This window comes from Drosophila suzukii, chromosome 2R (assembly GCF_043229965.1).
Source record: "Drosophila suzukii chromosome 2R, CBGP_Dsuzu_IsoJpt1.0, whole genome shotgun sequence".
NCBI classification, from domain to species: domain Eukaryota; kingdom Metazoa; phylum Arthropoda; class Insecta; order Diptera; family Drosophilidae; genus Drosophila; species Drosophila suzukii.
Window position 1 is genome coordinate 13,588,674 of NC_092081.1, and position 24,073 is coordinate 13,612,746.

The 24,073-nt window shown below is 42.7% G+C and overlaps 2 protein-coding genes across 7 annotated transcripts in view; one reads left to right on the forward strand and one right to left on the reverse strand.

Annotated features, from left to right (window-relative positions):
* Positions 1–24,073, forward strand: part of Rgk1 (Rad, Gem/Kir family member 1) — a 44,794-nt gene that overhangs the window by 17,571 nt on the left and 3,150 nt on the right. For 2 of the 6 annotated variants that reach the window (XM_065863270.2, XM_036813262.3), the window contains exons 3-13: positions 6,585–6,819; positions 8,696–9,327; positions 9,911–10,043; positions 10,161–10,384; positions 11,313–12,362; positions 12,658–13,089; positions 19,775–20,097; positions 20,861–20,962; positions 21,024–21,290; positions 21,808–21,902; positions 22,957–23,004. In XM_065863270.2, coding sequence (XP_065719342.2) covers positions 6,585–6,819; positions 8,696–9,327; positions 9,911–10,043; positions 10,161–10,384; positions 11,313–12,362; positions 12,658–13,089; positions 19,775–20,097; positions 20,861–20,962; positions 21,024–21,290; positions 21,808–21,902; positions 22,957–23,004 — 3,541 coding nt within the window. Of the gene's footprint in view, positions 1–6,584; positions 6,820–8,695; positions 9,328–9,910; positions 10,044–10,160; positions 10,385–11,312; positions 12,363–12,657; positions 13,090–13,858; positions 14,144–19,774; positions 20,098–20,860; positions 20,963–21,023; positions 21,291–21,807; positions 21,903–22,956; positions 23,005–24,073 lie in introns of those variants that run through there. The other 4 variants (XM_036813263.3, XM_036813264.3, XM_036813265.3 and 1 more) reach the window with 4 other exon arrangements.
* LOC108009613 (uncharacterized) lies at positions 1,805–6,449 on the reverse strand. Its single transcript, XM_017074099.4, has 4 exons — positions 6,229–6,449; positions 4,475–4,602; positions 2,233–2,286; positions 1,805–2,059 (listed from the first exon to the last, which is right to left on the reverse strand). Exons 1-4 carry the CDS (start codon positions 6,308–6,310, stop codon positions 1,832–1,834), a joined length of 492 nt encoding a protein of 163 aa, XP_016929588.3. The 5' UTR covers positions 6,311–6,449; the 3' UTR covers positions 1,805–1,831.

The following is a 24,073-nucleotide window of genomic DNA, read 5'->3' on the forward strand; positions in this document are numbered from 1 at the left end:
TTAACGTTAAATAAAATTTAATCAAACTGTTGAACACACCATTCCGATTTCCACGAACATACAATTGTAATTTAAATATAAAAAACCTTTTGTATTGTTAAAGATTTTTTAATCAAACTTTTAGTGGCTAGAACAAGAGAACACTCCATTACCATTACCCAGAATTTCCGACCTGCGCTACCATTTTATTATTGTCACCGCCAAACTTTTGTAATATCAAAATTGCATTATTTTCGTTGAGTTCGCTCGTGGAAAATGTGTATGAAAGCCGTGTCCTGTCCAATTTTCCAGAGGACATGTGCGCCGATCTGCCATTTTGGGATTGAGTTTCGATTTTTTACGTCTGACCGGAATGAAGTTGAACAGGAAACGCGGAGGGGGCGGCCCGGAGCACTTGTCATGTCAGTGGGGGCGGTAAACTGGGCTGTTGTCCTTGTTGTTGCCCCCGTTGTTTGCCTGTTTGTTTGTTTGTTGTTTGCTCTGTCGTCGTTGTGTTGGTATTGGCCAAAAGTGCCGGCTCCATCGCCGAGAGCGTGTCGAACGTTACATGTGGCAACTTTAATGCGCGAAGCTCGGCAAACACAAATTCAAATGTTTACACAAAAAGTCAAGGACTCGCAAAGTTATCAGATTTATACGCTGCAACTCGAATGAGGCAAAGCAAACAGTTGCGCTGATTGCTTATCCAATTTATAACCGAACCGGGAGGCTGTGAGATACATCTCTAACTGGCCTGCATTTTTCGGCTCAACCTTCGGGCGGCGAATTACATTTGCTTCGAGCAATTTGCACTTGAGTTTTTGTGTCTCATTGCGTAAAGATGTCAGCGTATCCATTAGATACACGCAATTAGCGTCCCCATAGAGTGCCATAAGCTGGAATTCATAGTCGCTCTTGAGCGCGTGGACATGCCGGAAGTGTCGGCGACCTTTGATCCAATGATGTTGGCCTAAAAGCCTGGCGGTCGCTGCAATTACGGCTGTGGTTTGCATGGCGAACTTTCGGTATCCTGCATCCTTGATCAGAGACACGCAAAGGATTGTCAACGCCTGCAACTACGCTCAAACCACAGCAATTAGCTAGTGTGCCCCGGCTTAATAGCTGTGTAATTGGGTATCGGTAGGGCTTTACGTTTGAAAGTTATCCGGCCGTAACCTCTGGCTATATCATAAAAGGCTTTAATTAGGGCGGTTTGATGTTGGAACTATACAAAAAGAAGTCCACCCAGTGAGTTACACCAAGAGAAAAAGCGAAGTATGTGTAATTCCACAATATTTTAAAACTGTCAGTACTACTTATAACGAATTTCGGGCTCTAGTTTGCATTACTAAGTACTGTTTTCTAAATTTTATAACGACATATTTCAAGCATTTATATGTTTCAAAAGTATGAATATAATATCCATTGCTATTACTGTGTTTATGCTATGCCTATTAAAAAAATTTGTTCATTAATTGAGCAAATTTGTGTGTGCATAAACACCGTTTTATGAATTCAATAACACACGACATTTGGCTATGAATTTAGCCTTAAAGCACTAAATTCTGAGGCACAGCCTACTTAATTCTATAGAGCTTTATATAATTTTCAAAAAATAGGTCACCTCTGCTGATATCACTTTATGATTTTTGCCTATTTTTATATCAGGTGTTCGAAAATGCATGAAATTAATAGCATAAACATGCTATATGCCTCTTTTCTATGTGTGTTTAATAGGGATTTATTGCTCCCTTACCATCTGTTTTCAATATTTTTTTTATTCTCCCACTGCAAAGTGCTCAATATGGCAGGGTATTACAAGCTATCATATTCTAATACCATTTTTATTTGCCTAAGTTAATTGCCAAAGTGCCGGGATAAGAAACAAGAAGAGTGGCCAGAGTGAAAAAGACACCCCTTGTCCAGCATTTTTTCCTGGAACTATGGCATTATGGATGCCACTGCCCCCAGCTCCATTGGTTGAGTTCTTAACCCGACCATTGTGTCCATTGCAGCGGTTTTGCTGGCAGGATGTGTAGTAAGTGCGAAATGTTTCATCTGGCCGGTTTCCGTACAGCATCTGCAGAATAAAAAACAATAAAATTCTAATCTGTTTGTTTTCATAAAAGCCAATCAAAATATGATATGAATTTCTAATATCTATGCATATTTATGGATTGAAATAATAATTTTTGTTATATGAAAAGCAAATAAAACATGTTTCTCTATGCAAATATTACTGGTTTCACTTACCACCGGCTCGTCCTGGCAGTCGCGCAGGAAGGACATTACCTTGCTCGAGTTGCGCTGAAATGGAAATGGAATTGGGAATCCACATTACAAATATCTGTGTGACTGATTAATGACACTCGCACTCGCCTCCCCGCCACCAATCATCACACTTGGCCACAAGGGCTTATTTGCATTTCGCATATCGTATCTGCGAATCGAATTTGCATTTGCCCTCGTTTCAGCGGGCAAAGTAATTAATGCCCCGGGTCCCAAGTTCCCAAACGGGGGGGATTGCAGTTCTGAACCGGCACCGAGGCAATCTATGACCCCAAAGCTAATGCGTAAACAAAGTTCACACTAGGGACACACGGAGTGGATGGATAGAGAGTTGGACAAAGTTTTAATTGCATTGCAGCTTGCCGGCAAATGGCAATGCGAAATGCGACTAACATCTAACATAAGTTTCGGAGCACGATTTCTTTGATCCTCCGAAATTCAATCAGCGAATTCGGCCCGTCTAATGAGGCACTTGCAAATTTCGAAACCTCATCTGGTTATATAAGAAACGAAAGCAGAAGGGGGGGCTTTAAAGTAGGCGACAAAGTTGACTTTGTGGGGGTGTAAGCTGGCCTAAGCCTTCCATGGGATTGGGCATAGGATCCCGCCTATGTGGAGTCGATGGGTGTCCTCCCCAACAAATACTATGTGTGCTCTTTACACGCCCTTCTGGCTTTCCATTAAATTATGGTAATGGATTTTTTATGCACTCGGTTCTTGTGCTTATTTTACGCCCGCTTTCCCTTGCGTTTCCCGGCTCTTTTGATTTGAGCCGCTTACTGGTGAAAATTAAAGCCAGACGAGCTGCGTCAATACTGTGGAAATAATCAAGGAGTGGAGCTTCATCAGGCGTCTGCACTTGATTGCCGCACAGCTACACAAAGAAGACTTAACCCTCTGAGAATAATTCTCTTTTGTTTGAAATCAAGAAGAATCAAGGGCTTAACGAATTGTCTAGTCGTCCGTTATTCAAGTATACTTTCTTTTCCAGAAATGGTTAGTCAGAATTGGCGAGAAATAATTGAAATTCAACTGCGGGTTTTTTAAATGTTCGTTTTATGTCAGTTTTAGGTAGTTCCTAATATAAGTCTTAAAATAATATGGACGTAATATAAAAAAGATTCGTTTTTGTATGGCATTTTAAATAAAGATCGTAAGAATTTTATATAACTGAAAATATCTACACATAAAATTGGGATAATCATACCCAAAATACCACGGTCAAAAAATGAAATTTTTGGCTATATATCACTTGAAAAGTACAAAATTTTTCTGGGTGTGCGAATTGGAAAGTTATTTTCAGCTTCAACGCTCACATTACTCATACGCCTCGAGGGCCGGCAGAAAGTGCAGCTCAGGATTCAATTAGTCGAAGTACAGAGCTGGCACGATTTAATGGTTGCTCGCATTTTTTTATTTGTTAGCTTGTCCTTTACGTGAGAGTCGCTAATTTTGAGAAAGGGGCGAAACTTTAGCTGTAGCAACATTTAGCCGAACAAAGTTGGACGATGCATAAAATCAGGCATTCCATGTGTTACTTTGTTGCCGCAACAGCTGCGCTGCGGCAGCTCGAAATTGGGAGTGTGTCTGCAGATGGCTGCCGGCATACGTGAAGAGTTAAACGCTCCGCAATTCCCGTCCGCCGACGCCCGGGAACATTTGCGGCACGTTCGCCGGCGTTTTACGACCAGGGAGAAGTTTTTCCGGCTTCCACTAAATTTCCACACACATCGATGGGCGGAAAGTGTATGTAGTTCTGTGGACTTTTTCCCAGCCGAGTAGGCAGAACTTTTTGCATCTCTAATCTTAAAACATGGAAATATTTACATTTTTAGAATTTCAACTGTTAGAATAAATGTAATGGTATCTTTTTATGATATGCTAATACCAAAAAACACATCATAAAACTTTTATGATCTTAATATTATGTCAGCAGAGCAAAATATTATAGCATATGATATGGAGTATATTATATGATGTCATCAGGAACAATGACATCTCTAATCTTAAATCATCGAAATATTTAAATTTTAAGAACTTTAAACGTTAGAATTAATTGAATGGTATCTTTTTAAGATCTAATACATCACATCACATAAAAAAGTATTTAGGCATATCTTATGCTATGATATATCTTATGGAACATATTATATGATGTCATCAGGAACAGATACTTTCCCTATAGGGAAAGATAGCACACACTTACCAGCAGTTCCTGGCGCACCGTCACACAGTACTTCTTGGTGCAGTTGATCACACGCACTGCACTGGCGTTGTTCAGGCAGAAGGTATCACTGTACCCATCCAAATAGCTGCATGCATAGCAATCGAGTGCTGCAAAGTGTACGATATATAAAAGAGGATTGAACGAGGTCATGACGTTGCCTTTCGTTTTCGTTTCGCTGTTTTCGAATTCAAATTTGATTTTGATGATCATCGTAATGATCGTGTTGTCGCTGTGCTTTTCTTAGAATTTATTAATAGCCACCCCCCAGCAGTGGATGCAATAACAACAAACATTAGCATCTATAAAAACACAATAATTAATTGAATTTAAGTGAGAATTTTGGCAGCAGACTTTCTGTCTATTTGCCAACTGGCACGACAACGTCCTCGACATGTATCGCCGGCTATATCTATCTAAATGCGTATACGCGGAGCACATTCTAAATTTGAATCAGCCTTTTGTGTAATAACAATGACGTCAATGGCCCCACTAGTGGCCACTGCTTCAGACCGAGATGTGTAAACGGATTGATGACACGAGACTTTTGGGCCGACCCTCGACAATGGTCCGTACCCGTCAAAAGAAACGGCATTGAGATGGTGGGGATCGTAATCCCTTGCTTTTACCACGAACACGGTTCTATTTCTGTTGTGATTCTGCATTATGAGTTCTGCATAAAAGTGTAACCGCGGGGATCGTTCTTGGCACGCTTCGATGCGGTTCGCGGTATTCAAAAGATAGAACATTGTATCATCTCGAGTAGAACTGTCACAATGGGCTCGAATCGGCGAAAAATTCAAATTATTTTATGGGATATTTGCTCTAAATATATGTTGCCGATGGGAATCTAACGATTACTCATTTACATAAAAATAATAAATACGATGCAATCGATTCAGCAATATTTGCCATTTGTTGAAAATATTTAAACTATTTGATTTTTGCTGCAAATCAAATTCAAAGAATTGTGTAAATCAAGCGATTAGTCATATATATAAAATTGAAGATCATAATGCATGCATTATATCTGAAATATCGGATATTTCAAATGATTCAGTACAATATGATTTTTAAATAAACTGAATAAATATCATGGCATTATTAATTTTGTTATTATCACATATATTTATTTCCAAAAAAAAATTGTTGTATAGGAAACATTCATATTAAAAAGCTTATAGGGTTCACCTCCAATATGACAGAAGTCCTTTGTAATTTCCCTAAGTGTAAGCTTCAATTCTAAAGATAACCATTGAGCTTGAGTGCCCTCAGTTCCCATTCCACTGTGCCTGGAAGAACTCACAGTTGGGAACTCGCAGGGTCTTTGAATAATGATTTGTATCATCTTTTGTGAGGCAATCAATAAATTTGAACGCGGTCACAGGCGAGTGACGTCGACAGCTGAACTCGACAAAAACATAACGAAGTGAACCGAACCGAATTGTAAGAATAGAACGGAAGGCACAGTTCTGTGAATTCAAATGGGTACCCATGTCCGTGTCGAGAAAAATGAGGGAAATGAGTGCCAAGAACATTTCAAATTCACCTGATTTTTCTCGCTAATTTTCCGCTGAGTTATGAGACGTAAAACGCCAATTTCGCAATAAAACAGCTAATTAAGTTAAACGGAAAACGATCCGCTAAGTGAGCACTCAGTGCCACTCAGTGGGTAAGGTTAGGATTTGGTTTAGGTGGGTGTTGTGGGTGATTAAAGAACCCTGTTAGGAATATACCATTTGAGAGGGTTGCTGACATTAAGGCGATGCAGAGTCCTGTGAAGAGTAGGGATTTTGACAGTCCAAGCGGCGGATTCATGGCGCTGACTTCTATTGAGATTCAGACTCTGACAGCTGTAGACGCGAATCCGAATCCGGAATTCGAATTCCGGAATTGTTGGTTTCGACGGCTGGCACTTGACTGACTCGAGTGGAGTTTGATAGTCGTCCGCGGCGATTGATGTTTGACACATGGCAAACAATACGCGATACAAGTACCTACATATACCCCTTCTTATCAAAGGCAAACATAGAATGCAACTTTATTTGAGCTGTAATTAATGGAAACCATTTCACTATTTCCTTGTTTACAGCCCGACCGCTATGTCCCCGGCTCCCCCATCTTCCGCGACACCAGCAGCCCAACGCCCCACCCCGCCCTCGCGGGGCCTATAACATCACCGCCCACCTCAGCCTCCTCCGCTTCCGCCTCCGCCTCCTCCTCGCCATCCCCCTCCGCCACCGTCGCCAGCAGCACCGCCAGCAACAGCACCACCGCACCAGGAGCACCACCAGGATCAGCAACGTCCAGGAGCCGAGGAGTTAGAGGTGGGTACAGGTTTAATTAATACTTCACATTTACGTGGAAACCACGTAATTGAGTTTTAAGAGTTCCGTTTCCTATTAGAACATTGAAGAAAATGTTGATATTACCTAGTTCCTAAGTTTCATATTACAATAAGATGATATAGGACTTATAAGATAAGATGAGACGCTCTTTAGGAAAGCTTAAAAAAATATAAATAGGTTTATAAAGGACTTTTCGCAGCACATAAAATGGATTTCGTTTCTAATAAATATTAACAATAGAGTAATATTGTATCCGACTTTTTATTCGGATTTCAGTTGCTCCAATCTACAAGATCTATTGGCAGTAGTATAATTATATATTCAGTCATATTTATGTTTTGAAGCCCCTATATCATACAAAAAGTATTAAGTAAGCTAAACCTTACCATAAATCATTTTATAATATTCTGAGATTTCAAAATTAATTTTCAAACTTTTCCTAGAAAATGACTAATTCCAGTTCCTGAAAACATTTCCTCGTGCTAAGACCCATTTTTTCTGTGTGTAGGATAAGATTTGTGGCCTGATGGCTGATAGTTGACACAGTTTTTGCGACATTTGTGTAAATAATGTACAATGGAAACATGCAAATGGCCCTGCCCGTATAATTTCCGGCCCTGTCAAACTTTGCGCGAATTCTGGGCCAAAGTCTTCGTCGGAGTCGACCTCTTTTTGCGCCTCGAGTTCCCTGACCTCCGCCGATCCGAGTGTCGCCCCTCGAAAAGACTAAGCTGGGGGGGATGGCGACCTTATGGGGAATCTGGTAGAGTGCGATTGGATAAACAACGACAATTAGAAGGGAGAGTGGACGGGTAGACAGACCGAAGACCGGGATATTCTGTCGTCCGGTTCGCACAATTAATTGTGGAATGGAATTCGATTATTTGATGATTATTATCTCAGCGCCGTTTGATTGTGTGCTTTGTTTTTCCACGAAAAGTTCGCCCTGTTTACGTGCGAAAATCTATCGCCCATTCTCCATTTTGCGGCCAGGGAAAGTCCCCGGGGACACGCCATTCTCCACTGGGGATCGGAGCCCAGTTACCCCCCGTTCGGGGTTGAGTCACCTAATGGCGCAACATGTGAGCCACCGGCGAATGAGGTGCCCGTGTCACGCTATAGTCCATCGATTTTATTTGTTGATTTAGGATAGAACAGCGATTGTTGGAGGGGGCAGAAGCTCACAGTTCGGTTAGAAATCATACATATTAAACCCGTATTCCAAGAATTCTTATATTTGCCTTTTTTTTACAAGTACTATCAATGCATTTTTATTCTCATTCATTGAATTCTTGGAATTATGTTTCAATTAAAACGGGGATTAATTGCAAGTATAACTCAGTTTGGGAAAGGGGCAACTTTAATTAAATAAATGACAGAGCAACGCAGTTCTTATTAGACTAAAGGGGTTACATAATTCCGGGTACTCACAAATTTTACAAATGTAAATTAGACTATTAAATTACCTTGCCGCTGAACAATGGAACAATTGAAATCCAAAAATTCTAATTTAAAATCAAATGGTTTGACGACAAGGTAAATGTTTTTATAAACTAAAATAAATTTTAGATAATCACACTTTGAACGAGTAGAAATGTATATAACCCCTAATATAATAAGATTAATCTAAATAATAAGATAGCTCTAAAATAAAATAGATGACAACTTATTCCTAGAAAGCAACATTTAGTTTAAAGTGTAGTTTGGTTTTAAAAAGACGAGCAACATATTGCATTTATGTATGAGCTACCACAATGGGAAACCGCAGGCTCTAAATTAAAGGGTCCCAAAGGGAAACCGCAACTGTCTTCGGCCTGTCATAACCGACTTTCTATTTCCTTTTTGTATCCCGCAGCCATGACGGCATCTCTAGCTCATGCCGCACAGGGTAACCACAACAACAATAGCAACAGCAGCAGCAACAACAACAGCAGAAGCAACTCCAACTCCAACTCCATCTCCGGAAAGTCCAAGCCACCGGCTGGTTACATGAGCACCCGATCGGCGGCGATGATGGCCTTGGCTTTGGGTCAACCCTCGGGCGGCAGGAGCGACAAGTCACCAAACGCACCCCGAGCCGCCTCACCCGCCCAATCTCAACCCCAATCCCAATCGCAGTCACCGCATCCTGGTGCCAGAAGGATATCGAATGCCTCTTCTCTGCCCAACAACGTGTCCAGATCGAAGCCATCCACGCCCACGGCGACCAGGGCGGCCGCCCAGCTAAACGGTTCCGGTCTCTTCTCCGGCGGCAGCAACTCCAGTGGCTCCGACAACGATGGATTCAGTGCGTCCGGCTCTTCGGCGGCCACAGCTCTCCGCCGGCTGTACTTCAAGAGCGGACGGAGCATCAAGAACAAGATCAATGCCTCGACCACGTCGTCGACTCCTCTGAACGGACTTCCCTTGAATCCCGTGTCCAGTGCCTATCACAATTCTGTTGGCGGACCCATGCACAACATGACCACTGCAGGTGGAGTGCCTAAGGTAAATATTGGGGACAAGATGGAGTAATCCACATATTTAATGGGTAATAATAGTATGGATCGGTAATAATAGTATTATCGGATTTTTAATTGAAAACACTCTTGTAGACCTGAATTTTATTAAAGAAATTTAAAAATAAATGTTTACCAACATTTTTTAACAACGTATTTTATGTGCCTCATAAAAATATATATAGTATTTAAACTCTCATTTATGGACGTCGGATTTGATGTGAAATGGTTTTCTAAAATATTATTTCCAGCCACATTTGCTAGACTACACAATTTTTGTATAAAACCAAGATCAGATTTATGCATAATCCAATTTTCGGCTTGAACAAAAACCATTAAAAACCGGATTAAAAAAATTTTAAGTCTACTCGCAAGGCTACAACGATCCATTTAGTTATTTATATAAAGCTAAAAAAAAGAATAAAATCTATAGGCGGGGGGATTAAGCACGAAAAACTCTCTCGAAATTCATGGTTTAAAGCTTTTTAGTTACTTGATGTATGGGATATCTATCATTTTTCAAATCACTAAGTATTAACAGACCCAAAGTAATTGCTCTACTCCGGTTACAGCTGGTGGTAATGGGCACCTCATCGGCCTCTATTCCGGATACCACCATTAACACGTCCACGGACTCGGCCTGCACCCTCATCACTAACGTAACCCACACGGACACCTCTGAGACGTACGACTCCCTGGACTTGGGTAAGAGCACACATCCTGATTTGATTGCTTGATTGATGTCCTCGCGAGCCGCATTAATTAATCAACTAATCAATCTGGCCCGCTCCTTCGCGGGCTCTTTGTGTTTTCCCTTCTCAGGTGACAACTCGGGACCCAGCGAGCCGCTTTTCAGTTCGCTGGAAGAACCGCTCCTCACCGCCGTCCACATCGATTCGGAGCACGAGGGATTCGGAGGAGTGGGTGGCATGGGTGGCCTGGGCGGCGTGGGAGGTGCCAATGGACGCGGTGCCACTGAGCTGGAACTAACGAGCTGTTCGAGGTACCCGCCCAGGCCCGACATGAATCTCCAGGACAGCGTCGAGGTACGGAACGGAATTAAATTCCGGATTAAGCCCGCTTGGCCAGCAACCGCTTCCGGCACTGAATCATGTGATTATTTACTTCGCATTGTACTCGGAAGTCACTGAAGGGTGCCTGAAACGGTTCTTTGTTCCGTTTTAAAGCCTGAAATTCAGCTTATTCTTCGGTGCTGTTTAAAATTCCATAAATATAAATCTTTCTAAATTTATTATTAGCAACTTAGAATAAATGGGTGTTGCTATCATCGTGAATCAAAGTCAGAAACAGCTTTAACAAGAAATGAGAAATTTCAATTTAATGGGATACTATATTTTCTTTGTAATATTTATCAAATTATTTATACAGAGTAATACATTAGACCTTAAATGGAAGAGGTTAAAAATGAAAGCATTCACTGATAAAATAAAATGTTGTAAATCTCAGGATACCATATTCAACTTTGTTTAAGTAAATATGAAAATATTTAATTTAACAATCATAGTTAATTTAAAGATATTTTTTAAAGATTCTCTTTTTATAATTAAGTTAAATATTTAAAGTAAATATGAACATATTATCCAATATTATATACCTAGATTTCAATATTTTCAAATTAAATGTATTATGTTTTATTTTAAACATTACGTATTTGTATTTTTTGAATATTAAATATGCTGACATTTATTTTTACTGTTCCATTTTTTATCAGTGTACTTAATATATTAATTTGATGAGGACATTGATTTAGTAAAATAATAGCACCCTTTGATTGCTACACAGTTTCCCCATAATTTACTTCGGCTTGCAAGGCCGGGAGTCTTGTAAATTAATCCTGAAAGAAGCAATAAGCTTCACTATTTATTAATTGCTTTGAGTGCATATATTAGCCTTATGGTGCAACCCATAAACTGTTACTACATCCTCCATCACTTTACCCTTTTTGCCTTGCAGAGCCAGGAGTCCTGTTTGTCCATCCTGACCGGCGAGCCTTCTTCCACCACCCCACTCCTCTCCTCGCAGCGGCGCCACCTGACGGGCGGTCACTCGCCGGGCAGCCAGCGGGAGGAGCGGCGGGGGCGGGAACGGGAGCCCAGCACGGCTCCACCGCCCACTCGAGGGCGGGAGCACTTCACCTTCGACCCCCCGCAGTCACCCATGTCGGCGCGCAGCAGCGAAAAGTCCGCCAGTCACTTTTCCTTCAAGAGCTATGGTAATGAGTCGGGAAAGGACATGCCAGCAGGATCTGTATCTGGAGGAGGAGCAGGAGCTGGAGGAGGAGGACCTGGAACCGGGGTTGCAGGCAATGGGGGCGTGGCTGCCAGCGAGGGCGATGAGGAGGATGACGAGCGCAGCGGCGAGAGCGTTGGCAATCGCAGCAAGAAGCTGCGACCCCGGGAGCGTGACCCCAACCACATCTCGCCCAGCGTGTCACCGTCTCATAGTCGCCGGGCAAGTCCCAAGCGGGAGAAGCGGAGGACCACGCCCATCGCCTCCACGGGGGCCATAGCCAAGGTCAGCTCGGCGCCGCCCACAATGAAGGAGGCGAACTTCTTCGGAAGCTCGGGGAAGCAAAAGCCATCCAGACAATCCCAGAATATTCCGCCCCACCAGCTGTCCCCATCCGCCCAGCAGCGGAAGTACTCCTCCAGCTCCTCGAGCGGAAGCAGTGAGAGATGCCTGAGGGAGGCCACTGGCCCCGGCACCATGTTCCCCTTCGATCGCGAGGCCCTGGACTACGAGCGCATCCAGCGGGAGTGCTTCGCCCCCTGCTCCACGACGGCCAGCAACAGCAGCGATTCGGAGGCGGAGAACTGTTCCGTGTACGAGAGGAAATCCGGAGCAGACATCTTCCAGCAGTACTCGCGTCTGAGCCACCAGGAGCAACTGCAGCAGCACTACCAGGAGCGGGATCGTCCGCCCTCGCGCAAGAACTCCAAGCGAATTCGGCCGGACTCGGTGATCCACACGACCATCCGGGAGAACCAGCAGTACGTGCCCCAGGTAAATATTGTTCCTTAGAGTGATCCATTTCCGCATACGTTTACTAGAAAGTGAGGTAAAGATAGTAAGACAAGTTTGGTTGGTCAGCTTTTAATAAAGAGTCATCTCCATGAAAGTAGTATCATCAGAAAGCCTGATCTTTTGGGTATAACTTTTCTACACCATTTTGAAGTCAATTGCTAAGCCTTCGGGAAATTATGCGAAATGTCAAAATACTTCCCTTGCCCCAGTATTGGGGTCAACTAGTTATAAAACTCCCGCTGTAAATGGTATATGGCTATTAAATTTGTTTAAGGTGTTCTACGATTTGGAACAGGTGCCCCAGTCGGACGCCTTCTATCCCCAGGCCAAGTCCTCCTCCTCGCCCAGCGATCACTCCTATGCCGAGCTGAACAAGTTCGAGGACATCGCCAGCAAGTTTGAGCAGATCCCGCCCAAGCACGGCTCCATATCCGGATCGGGGTCAGGATCGGGGTCCCTGTTAAATCTGCATCACATGATGCCCAGTCCGGGAAGCGAGTCCGCCGTCAGTCCCACGGACTCCGCTCGCCGGAGATCCTTCAAGAGCAAACAGCGCCACCAGAAGGAGGAGCCGTTCTACATTCAGACGGAGGATCGCAGCGGGCCAGGAGGCGGCAGTGGGAACGGACCCATCAACGTGACCGCCAATCCCCTGGAGGCGGCCGCCGTCTGCAAGCAGCCACGCGCCACAATCGTCGTCCAGCAGGTGAGTACAGTTGGGGTTGAAATATTAGTAATCACTATATCTTACGGTAAAAGGAACGGTTGTTTAATTCGATTTATCGCGAAATTTAAGTTAGGTGACTCGGTTGATTAAAAAAATCCTCACATAATTCTAAAAAAAAATCATTCAGGGAAGGAAATTTCATGTTCAAAATTTAAAAGATATCTTAGTTTTCTTATGAAATTGCAATTTATCATCCCTCTTTATTTAACCTGACTACATTTATAATAAAATCACTTGATAATAATAAATTTCTTATAAAGGATATTGGTACTTGGATGTGCATTACACATTACATTGTATTATATTATTTTCCAAGAAACTCTTAGTTGTCATAGATATCATAGATTTCGTATGAAACTGCATCGCATCATCTCTCTTTATTTTACCTGTCTATTTATACAACTAAAATCAGTTGAGAGCAATAAGTTCCCTATAAAGGATAATACTATAGTGCCTGAATGTGTAATACCATTTCCAAAGAAACTCTCAGTTGTAATGATAATGAGTTCTTATTGATTTATGGGCAGGTTCTATTGACAATGTCTTCCTATCACATCTCTGGGGGCACATATAGATAACGGAAGCTCTCTTTGTCCATCTCTCCAGCTTCGATTCGCTCCCTTGTGGGATCTTCCGCTCGTACCGCTTTGTGTGTTCTCACCCACTCCCACTTTTGCTCTCGCCATATAGTATCTCTCTCTCGGCCGATTTTCACAGCTAATAAAATGGGGCGCGCGCCACCGATCGCGTCAGTTATAGAGAGCAATCCGAAAGCAAAGCATCGCCATTAAAGAAACGGAATCGCGAAGAATCAGATACAAGTACCGTTTATAACAGATCGTGTTATTTAGTGCCAACCTGTTAGTGTTCGCTATGTAAACGCAGTGACTTAAGGACAAATAAAGAGTTAAATACAAGACAATACAAGCTATATTTAAAAACCATTACAAGGCCTATAAATCCGGTGAAGCAGTGAGTCATGGCGCCCTTCTACAAACGCATCTGTCGCAGTCTATCAAAGCGATACAAGGAGGTAAACTATAATTTGCTTGGGTAAATCCCACAAATCTTGCTGCGACATGCATATGTATATCCCCTTCAGTTAAGGGACATCCCACAAAATCCCTGACGCGCCCGCCTGATTGATTTTGCTAATGAGCCAAAGACCAGCCGGGGGCTGGGTCTCCAATAAGCCCTCCATAGATACATAGGTACACAGATAAGATAACAAGTTGATGCCTTGATCCATCGAACAACCGATATGCGAGATTTATCGACTACCGGTGACGTCAATTTGGCCATAAATTTTCATACCGCTCCGCTTTGCTTGGGTCCCAGATAGTGGTTATGGATTAATTCCTGCCTAGATCGGAATTCGGGTATACTGTTATCGGCTGGAGACACCCACTTATGGCTATGAATATTGCGACACAATCGCCGCTTCAGTGAATGAGTTTCTGACCCACAATGAATTTGTCGTAAATAATTAAAATGTTGCAAGTGACAGCGAAATATGGGGGTATCTTTATTATTCCGTACATCTCGCAGATGACAGCTGTCAAAATAAACTACCACAACAGAGCGAGGGACCCAGTTGCCCAGTTTATAGAGAGAGTCCAGCCATCGGTCCTCTGCCAGATCGCAGGTTGTTTTCGCCTTATTTATTTACTTGCTCAAATCGTATCATAAAAACATAAAAGCAAAGGCCGCCGCAGTCAAAACAGTGGGTGGGGGCAAAAGGGGCGGGAACTTGTCATAGACCCAGACACATATATATATATAGATATAGCTATCTGGTCGGGTTTATTTAACGATTTCATTGTAAACGGCAGTGAGTTAGCATTTCATTCTTCGAACTTTTGCCCATTATGCATAAAGAGAGAGGGAATATCATGGGGGGGTGCTGGAGCAGTGCATATATATATGGACTCACAAACAGATTCAGATAGATTATAGATGTTCGTTGCAAAGGCATTTCCTGGTGGGAGAAAAAAAACACAACAACAGCCAGGCATATATTATGCACATGCGGCGCACTGGGAGGAAATTGTATTTTCATCCAAAACAAGCCAAAAGAATGACGTCCGGAACGGAGATTTTCCAAAGAACCAAGCCAAGGGGCATCATCCTCCTTTATTTAGTGGGCCAGCCTTCAATCAGGTGTAAAGTGTAATTGTTTCGCGCGCCGATCGATGGCCGCCATAAGTTTCGAATTCGGGGGTGTGCGTGTGTGGGCATCGAGAGGTATAAATCTACATAAATTGCCAGAGTCCCTGCGATACCTGGCGATTTATCTACCGATTCTCCCCCGTTCACCTTGCTCCTTTGGCGAATTATTAGCAGGCACGCACTTGGTTGCGAGTGCAGCCTTGTGGATAATCGGAGGTGGGTGGTGGGAGGTATCGTTTGGAGGTTGTCTAATCCCCCCAGCACTCCCCCCATCATGCCACTTCCACCTTCAAAGTAAACATCGGCTGAAACGCAAACATGTTTCCAGTTTTTCCCCCATTGTCGGTTGTTTCCTATTGATTTTACATTGAGTGGTCGAATGGTTTCCTTTGATTGCAGGCAAATGTGTGCGAGAATGCATTTGAAGTTGGTTCGCCTTGGATGCCATAAACCGACGTGTCCTTGCCAGCTTTTCCGCCTTAAACGGTTGCTCTGCCCAGAACTCAAGCATAATTAACCAAATCACACACAATAGCAACACTAATGAGCCATTATTTTTTATCACTAAGACTACACACATTTATTGGCTAGCTCAGCCTTCAAAGGTCAGTTCGCCAAACATTTCTTGGCACTTTCACTGGGCGCCGCGGCCATTCACTCTTTTAGTTTGTGGAAAAAGGCAGAATGTGCCGATCATTGATACTTGATAAATGGCCAAAACGGTTATTGACTCTGCCAGGGCCACAATATCCAATGGCGCTAATTATAACGCGGGAATGGCCAAAACATGTTTAGGGTTGTGGTCAGGGACTCGATTAGACTCACCTCAACCTTAGCACAACGATTTGAACCCACTAATTGCCCCGACCTGGCCTGAACTCTCCTCTCAGCTGGACACCGCTGCGTATACTTGATAATGGCCAACGGGCCGGCTACTTAATTCGGCCACTTGATACCCCCCATATCGCAGTTCTAGTGCTTGTTGACCCCCGCAGCTATTTCGGAATCACTTTCTCTGCTTTTTTTGAGGGCACTGTGCCTCTGGGCACATTCAGACTCAGTAGGCCACTCTGCTCGAGGCCAATTGCCTTATAAAGTGACATTAATTGGTTGATTTATGAACGGGGCCCGCACCTGGGCCATTTTGCATCCTCCTTTGATTTCGAATTCATTGACCCCATTCGGCGCGGCGAAGGCTATTGCTGCATTTGCTGCGGCTGCATCTGCATCTGAATCTGCACTTTCTGCAACAGAGCCATAAATAAACCTTTGCTATAAATAAACATGTACAAGGAGATATAGATATGTGAGCGTTCTGCTCTTGTTATTGTGCACATGCCTCGGATGCCAAAAGTAATCGTTCGCGGAAACGCTTTCCAGCCAGCGGATAGTTGGTTGCAGGTTATTTACCTGGCATTCTGCACTTTGCACTTTTCCAACCAACAGACACGTGAACACTTTTGAGATGGAAAGAAAATCCCCTAACGAGAAGAAATCACCCGAAATGTTTCACTTTGTTCTCGGGAAAGAGCGGTCCATCAAAATCAAATCGCAGACACTTTCATGATTAGTGTGTGTGGCGGGGCAAAATTATGGTGTTTGGAATATCACAATTTAAACAGCCACTGCCTCCAGTAATGTTATGTTTTCCTTTCGCAGCCAGAACAAATCGCTGGGCCAGCCCCCCCAGATTTCCGTGTTTTCCGAGTTTTTCGAGTTTCCCCGAGAACGCTTTTTATTTTTAATATTCGTGCGGCATGAAAATAGCCAGAAAACCTGGCCACCCCGACCGCTGGCTCTTTAGCCGGATTTCACAGGCGATTGAACACTGGGCGGCGTAAAAATGAAACAAAAACATGGAAAAAAGTGATTTGCATGCATGGCGCTCGCCATTTTCCAAAAACACACACTTAGCAAACTAAATGTATTTTTAAACGATGCCCAAATTGGAGGAGAGCTTTGCCAATCGATGGGGTGTGAAATGAGTACTGGCAGCTCCTGTAATATCAATTATAATTTATGCGGGCATTCTGCATAGCTGAGGCCGAGCATTTGCAGTTTGCATTTGGCCTAAACAAAACCGAATCTAATTGCATTCCAATCTGGCCTATTGTTTCTGTTTATCTCTTAGCACTTTGTACTTGATTAATTCCAGTCAATCTGGCATTGATTCCTGCCATTCTGCACGTAGCCCAGGCCTTTGACAAACCCCTTTCTTTTTTGGGGGTATATTTATCTCGCTTTCTATCTATTCGAATTCCCAACATTTTATCTGCCTGTTTTTCGGGGAGGGCTATACATTTTCCTAACACCTCGAGTCGGTTGCTTTTTAATTGCCGATTTCCAAGAGATGGGATACACAATTCCACTGCGTAGTTCAGCTAGGAATCTTTAAAAATATTTGTATAAAAAGTTAATCAAAATTCGAACATGACTTGTAGTTACCCATTGAAATTTAACAAAAAATCTAAATTTAATTAAAATCTTTACGACATACATTGTAAATTACCAAAAGATTATTAAAAGAGTTTTTAATTTTATTTATATTGTTTTGATTTATTACAAATTAAAAATCATTTTTCAATATACGAGTACTATTGAGTATTTAAATTGTATTAAACTTTCCTTGATTATTTTGTAACAAAATCAAGTTGTCCAAGTCCGAACTTAATAGTACTTAAAATGTACTCCCTAATGGTATTTTGTATGCTCTTTGGCAAGTGAAAGTTTGCGCAGTTCACCAACTATGTTGTATGGCAAACTAAACATTGTTATGAGCAGAAGTTCTAAAGCTAAAATTGTATCTAAGTTTCAAACAGTCAAGAAGAATGAATTTAACTGTACCATTAAAAACAATTCTGTAGAAATATTAAAGTCTCAAATGCTCCTCGCAATGCTACCGTTCAAGTTCTGTTCTTTATCGCACTTCTTTCCCGCTTTTTTTTGGGAACTCTGGGGTGTGTGTAGCAACTTTTTTCCCCAATGCAATCCGCTAAAAATAATCTGACGAAAAAAAAGAAGAGCCAACGCACTAAGCGATGCAAGAAAAACTATTTTCGGCGTTTGTGTAATGGGGAAAATGGGAAATGGCAGCCGAGAGGAAAAAGAGCAGCGTCATAGCAGCGTGTCCCAAGAAATATTACTCATACGCCGCATGTAACGCGTCATTGCTTCTGCTTGGATGTTGGGGACTTTTTTGGGGGGTTTCGTCATCGGTGAAAGTGTCGCCTCCCCTTTCGGCGCCATCAAATTTCTCCCCTGGGTCGGATCAGCCAAAAAGTTTCCCCAGCTGGCCACTTTAAGCACTTGATTCGAATGTGGGAAGGTCTTAAAAAGGAGGAGCTGCGAAAACGAGGAGTTTAGTAGTGGGCGGTATCATTAGACCCTCCCACACACACACAAACACATTGGCACATTATTAATTAGCGCTTGGCCGAAATGCAGGCCAACTTTTTCCCTATTCCCCGACTGTCATGCCTGCCAATAAAATACACAAATTAATTTGGGCATTTGCCGAATAAATAAATGTGTGTGTGTTCTCAGGTAGACTTTGCCGAGTGCCGGTGTAATTTATGGTCTAGGTATTTCTGCGTGAATTCCTGTTAATTTAACATGGCTGGCAGTCATTTGTTTTCCCCCAGACTGATACATTTAAAGCTGAACTTCGATGGAGATTTATTTAGGAGCAATTATTTTTGCCAACAATTGAAAACAGATTGAAATTGTTCTGGAAAAGCACGAGTATTTTATACCAATTGTGATTAAGATTGGGATTTGTTGATAGGACTTAAGCCAGAACAAAATTGAAAATTGAATAGAGAAACAGAAGCAATTAAGCTGAAAAAGGCATATGTGAAGAGATTATATAGGCTTCATTATTTTATGGTTTGACAAATGCTAATGCTGCGTATTAAATATCAAGGTTAAATATTCTGTTGATGGTTGGCACTTGAGGCCAATTTGCCATAGTAAAATTAGGCCTATAGCTGTAGCTTGTTAGGGGTATCATTAGGCGCTATTAGCTGTTAGCCGGGGAAAATCTGGTCAATAGTCCTTGGCCAGTTAACCGAGGGCGAAACATAAATTTGCGGGCTACTCACCTCGACACGAATTCCGAGAAGTATTTGAATTTGCAACTGCAGACACGCAATGCAGAGGCTTACGGCATTTTCCCGGCTGTCAGAACACCTGTTCAAGGTGTGTAGATAAAGCAAAAAGTTTTTCGAATATCGCAATGGAAAGCCCTTGCAGAGTGGCAAAATCCTTGGGGGGGGGGGGGGGGGGGGTGGTAAGTATTTGGGCAGCAAATTTATGAGCTGATGGAGAGGCGGTGAATGAAGTCATCGGGGCATGAACACTTGGTCGAGTAGTTGGCGATTCAATTGAAATGGCGGCAATCCGCTTACAATCAACGATCCCCCTGTGCTATTCTGTGTTTTTTGTTAACCCTCTCTGTGTTTTTTGTTCTATTTTTCACCCCCGCTTTTTTTTATAGCCCTCGTTAAGTCTGGACAATACGGTGGAGACGCTGCTAATCAAAAACGAGGGGGACTTTATCAGCGTGGAGCAGGGCAAGGAGCTGGTGGCTCGCAAGCGCAACTCGCAGCAGTTGGCCCACCCGCCGACCCACTTGCACCACCACCCCCAGAGCCACGCCCACAACCATCACAATCACAACAATCACAACAACCAGCAGCAGCAGCAGCAGCAACAACAACAACAGCAGCAACAGCAACACAAGCGGGACGAGAACATGCGGCAACTGCTGGATGTGACCAACACTCTGACCATCGAGGAGCTGCGCGATTTCGAGATGCGGTACGTCCCTCTTTAGCCATGCTGACCTTTCATGGCTAACTTTTTATGACCCGGGCCTGAGATTTAATTTCCGATTGAATGCCAATCGATTTCAGCGACTCTCGTAAAAATGCCCAGACCAAAGCAATCAAATTTAAAATGGTCCAACGGAAAAAAACAGAAATAATGAAGAGCGCGGCAGCACTTTTATAGCCTTCACCTGCCAGCAGTTTTGCATTGCAACAAACGCCATAATGGACTCATAACTTTTCAAATTACTCATACGACCTGTTGCCACGTTTTTGGGGGCGAATTTAGTTTTTGTTTTTAGTGCAGAAATCCATGGGTAAACAAACATTTCTGACTTGCTCGTGGACGCAGTTCCTGCATTTGATTGTCATTTTGAAATTTTAAATATTTTAAATATCCAGCCAGCCCAACTGAAATGCAGCGCATTAAATTTCATTAAATTGTGGACCTTTCGCCAGATTGGTCGTTTTAATTATCAATATTTTCCCCTTTCTGGCTTGCGGTTAGCCTGTGTCGACATTCAAGGTCGCCTTGCACATGTCCTTTGGTATTTCGGCTTTCATGGTGGCCAAGGACATGGCAGGTGAAGCCAGTCAAGTGGGTGGTGGGTAAGAAATGCATATCTAGATCTCCATTAAACTGCTGTCAGCTGCGGTTTCGGTTATGACTGGTATTCCCTTGGCCCTTTACCTCATCTCCCATCTCATGAGAGAGGACTAGGATTACTAACGATGTCACCTTGTTTGGATTTTAGGTATGGTTCACCCCATCACAGCCGCTCGCAATCGGTTAAGATGCCCGGCAGCCGGGCATCCGGAAGGCCAAATCAGTTGTGCCTGCCACAGCAGAGATCCAGGTAAGGGTTTAACCAGAGTCTGAGAGTATCATATCTTTACTGAGGAGGGGATTTACTTCAGAGTGGCCTCCATGCCAAACACTGGAGTGGAGGAGGAGTACTACCGGCTGCGCCACTTCTCGATCACCGGCAAGGGCGTAGTCAACCGCGGCGACTCCCTGAAGAGCCGGCGCAGTCGCTCCAACAACAGCGTGGCCAGCTCGAACTCCAGCACGGAGCACCTGACCGCCCAGCAGCAGCTGTCCGCCCCCGCATCCGTATCCGCCAGGACATCACTGGCTTCCAGCCGAGAGAGCAGCACCTCCAATCCGGGCAATGGTCCGTACAGGTGAGTCAGTATGGCTTATATTAGTACATATATCATTGGGAATAAAATGAAGTTGATTAGCATTATTTAAATTCACATACCACATACCCACCACTTCATTTTGAAACATTTAAATTAAAATATCAATATCAGAAGAGTGGTTATGGCAAGGGTTTATATATCAATCACATGTTCATTGCGAATAAAATTTAGGTGGAATAACATTAATTAAATTCTAAAATTGAGGTTGCTTTGTTGAGTCATATACCAGCCTCTTTCATTTAAAAACATTCATAATTAAATATCAAAATTGATTTGGCAAGCATTTGCAAATTGGTAGTTTCATGTTTTAATGCACACATAAATGAACTATATAGCAAGGGTGCCCAATTATAATACATTTTCACTGTTATAAAATTGAAATAAAAATTTAAATTGGCTGTATTAACATTAAAACACCAATATAAATTGAGTTGTCTCGCTTAGTATGATAATTTGTTCGTATAATATCATCTTCCTATCCCTTTTCCGATTCCAGAGTCCTGATGCTGGGAGGTCCTGCGGTGGGCAAGAGTTCGCTCGTCTCACAGTTTATGACATCGGAGTACCTGCACGCCTACGACACGAGCATCGGTAAGTTTAGACCGCCTCCGGAGATGCCTGCATCCGGATTCCGGATTCCGTACACCGGAACCCTGGAAACCACCACCGAAGTCCCCCTGCCCGCCCCCATAAGTGCACTGCATAGACCCTAACCCCCCTCCCCTTGTCAACCCCTGTCTGTCTGCCAGTCGTGAGTGAGTGCTTTGGCTTTAGTTGATATTATTTCATAATTCATTTGTTGGCACTACCTCCCTCGTTTTCCCAGTCGATGTTGTAGCTGTGCTGTATTATGTTGTCTTAAACTGGCTATTATATTAGTTTGTTATTTTGCTGTTCTGTGTCTGTGCCGTCTGTTTGCCCCCGTATCACATGGCTTTTTATGATCCCGTGTTCGGAAAGTTTTGATTTTTCAGTTGTACCGCCTTGTTTTATTCCGTTGAGTACCGCCCTCTGTTTGATTCCGTTTGCCTTGGGTGTCTTATGAGTGTGCCGATGGGTCAACACATATTGGCATAAAGCACAACAAAGGCTGCTGCAATCAAAATAAATTCTCCTCCTTTTTGGATTTGAAGGCAATGGAATTGGCCAGGGAAAACTTATTCATTCTCTGGCAGGGAGTCAATGAAAAGATTCGAATAAACATTTCTATTGGCACAAACGAAAGAAGGCAAAAAAATTTAATAAGACAATATTGCTTGGCAGCGAATGGAAAAGTTAATAAAAATAAATTTGTGGCTCCTTCTTTATTCGGAAATTTTTGGATTAAAAATTTTAGACTTGTAATTCCAAATTGCCTGCAAAATACTTAGTAAACGGTCCCCGTGTAAATGCTTATCCAACACACACACAAAACCTCATAATGAAACCCGCTATTGTATCATACTGTTTTATAAAGAAATGATAATTTGTTCTGTTTCTCTCCATTCCGAATATCAACCAATCATTCAACTCAATGTCTCAAACTGACCCTACAAAACTCGAAAAACAACAACAACCGAATTAACAACAACATCTTTGTACATACAACAACTAAACCGAAAATCGAAATCCGTATTCCGTATTCCGTGATCGATATCGATAACAGATCTAGGCAACTGTGATATACGCATTCTAATTGAAAAAGCCGCCGACGGTAAAAGCAACCAGCCATAATAAGAACCATATTAATAATAACCTTGTTAACTATGCTACTCTTTAATATTTAACCAAATATCTCTATACGTATAATTGAAACGCTTTTCAACTATCCAACAAACTAAAACAAACTTAGTAAACACTTGCCCACAACTGCATTAGTCCTGCGATTCCCAATTGGGTTCGATTACTCCTCCCCCCCAGAACCGTAATACACCTGCCCACCAGCCACGCCCCGGAAGTTAGAACCCATAGAACCTCAAAGTACCCAATTAGAAACCCCACCACCATATATAATATATAGTCCTATAGAGCACTCCAATCGATTGTCAAACGATTGCGGCCTTTGTTTCGCTTGTGATTTATGGCCTTTCGATGGGCAGCCTTGAGGACTGGCATACGATATTGAAATGATTATGCACATCACAAACACAACAAATGAAATTTAATTAATGATTCGGTCAGAGGAGCTGGCTGCAATTATTGATTGCTCACGGGGGACGGGGCACAAATAATGGTCGTGCCATATACGAAAAAAATTATACATACCCCAGCTATATATGGTGATTTTAATTAAATAAACAAAAAAGCGCACAGAGAACGCATTAAATGAATAATAATTGAGAGAGCACTGGCTAACACAAACAAAGTCATTTCAATGGCCCGAGCACTTTCCCTCCACTTTTCACTACCTTTTTGCAGATGAGTTTTCCGACCAGACCAAGTTGCACCCCCCATCGTTGCATACTTCGGGGGGCCAGTTTAATTTCCCATAGATTAGCATACATTTCGGCGCACTCGGGATGGGGACTTCCGGTCCATACCCGAGTCGTACTCATCCAACTTGGCTAATGGGTACCCAAATACTCGCATGCAGAGGTCGACACTTGTAGATAGAACCCATCAGAACAGAAACATGCACACACTCCTTGTTTTTTGCACTTCCGAAAATTGATGTTGTACCTAAATCATTTCATTGCTTGACATTTAAGTTCTCGAACTTGGCTATAGTTTTGCGCACACGACAATACACTGGTGCTAACCTAGATTTTCTCCTTGAATGTGTG

Excerpts from the sequence above, each read along its gene's own strand:
- LOC108009613 (XM_017074099.4), bottom strand. The coding sequence starts at position 6,310 with ATGAATCCGCCGCTTGGACTGTCAAAATCCCTACTCTTCACAGGACTC. Across the intron at positions 4,603-6,228 it reads GTCAGCAACCCTCTCAAATG|CACTCGATTGCTATGCATGC; the intron begins GTATATTCCTAA and ends TACACTTTGCAG. Across the intron at positions 2,060-2,232 it reads ACTGCCAGGACGAGCCGGTG|ATGCTGTACGGAAACCGGCC; the intron begins GTAAGTGAAACC and ends TTTATTCTGCAG.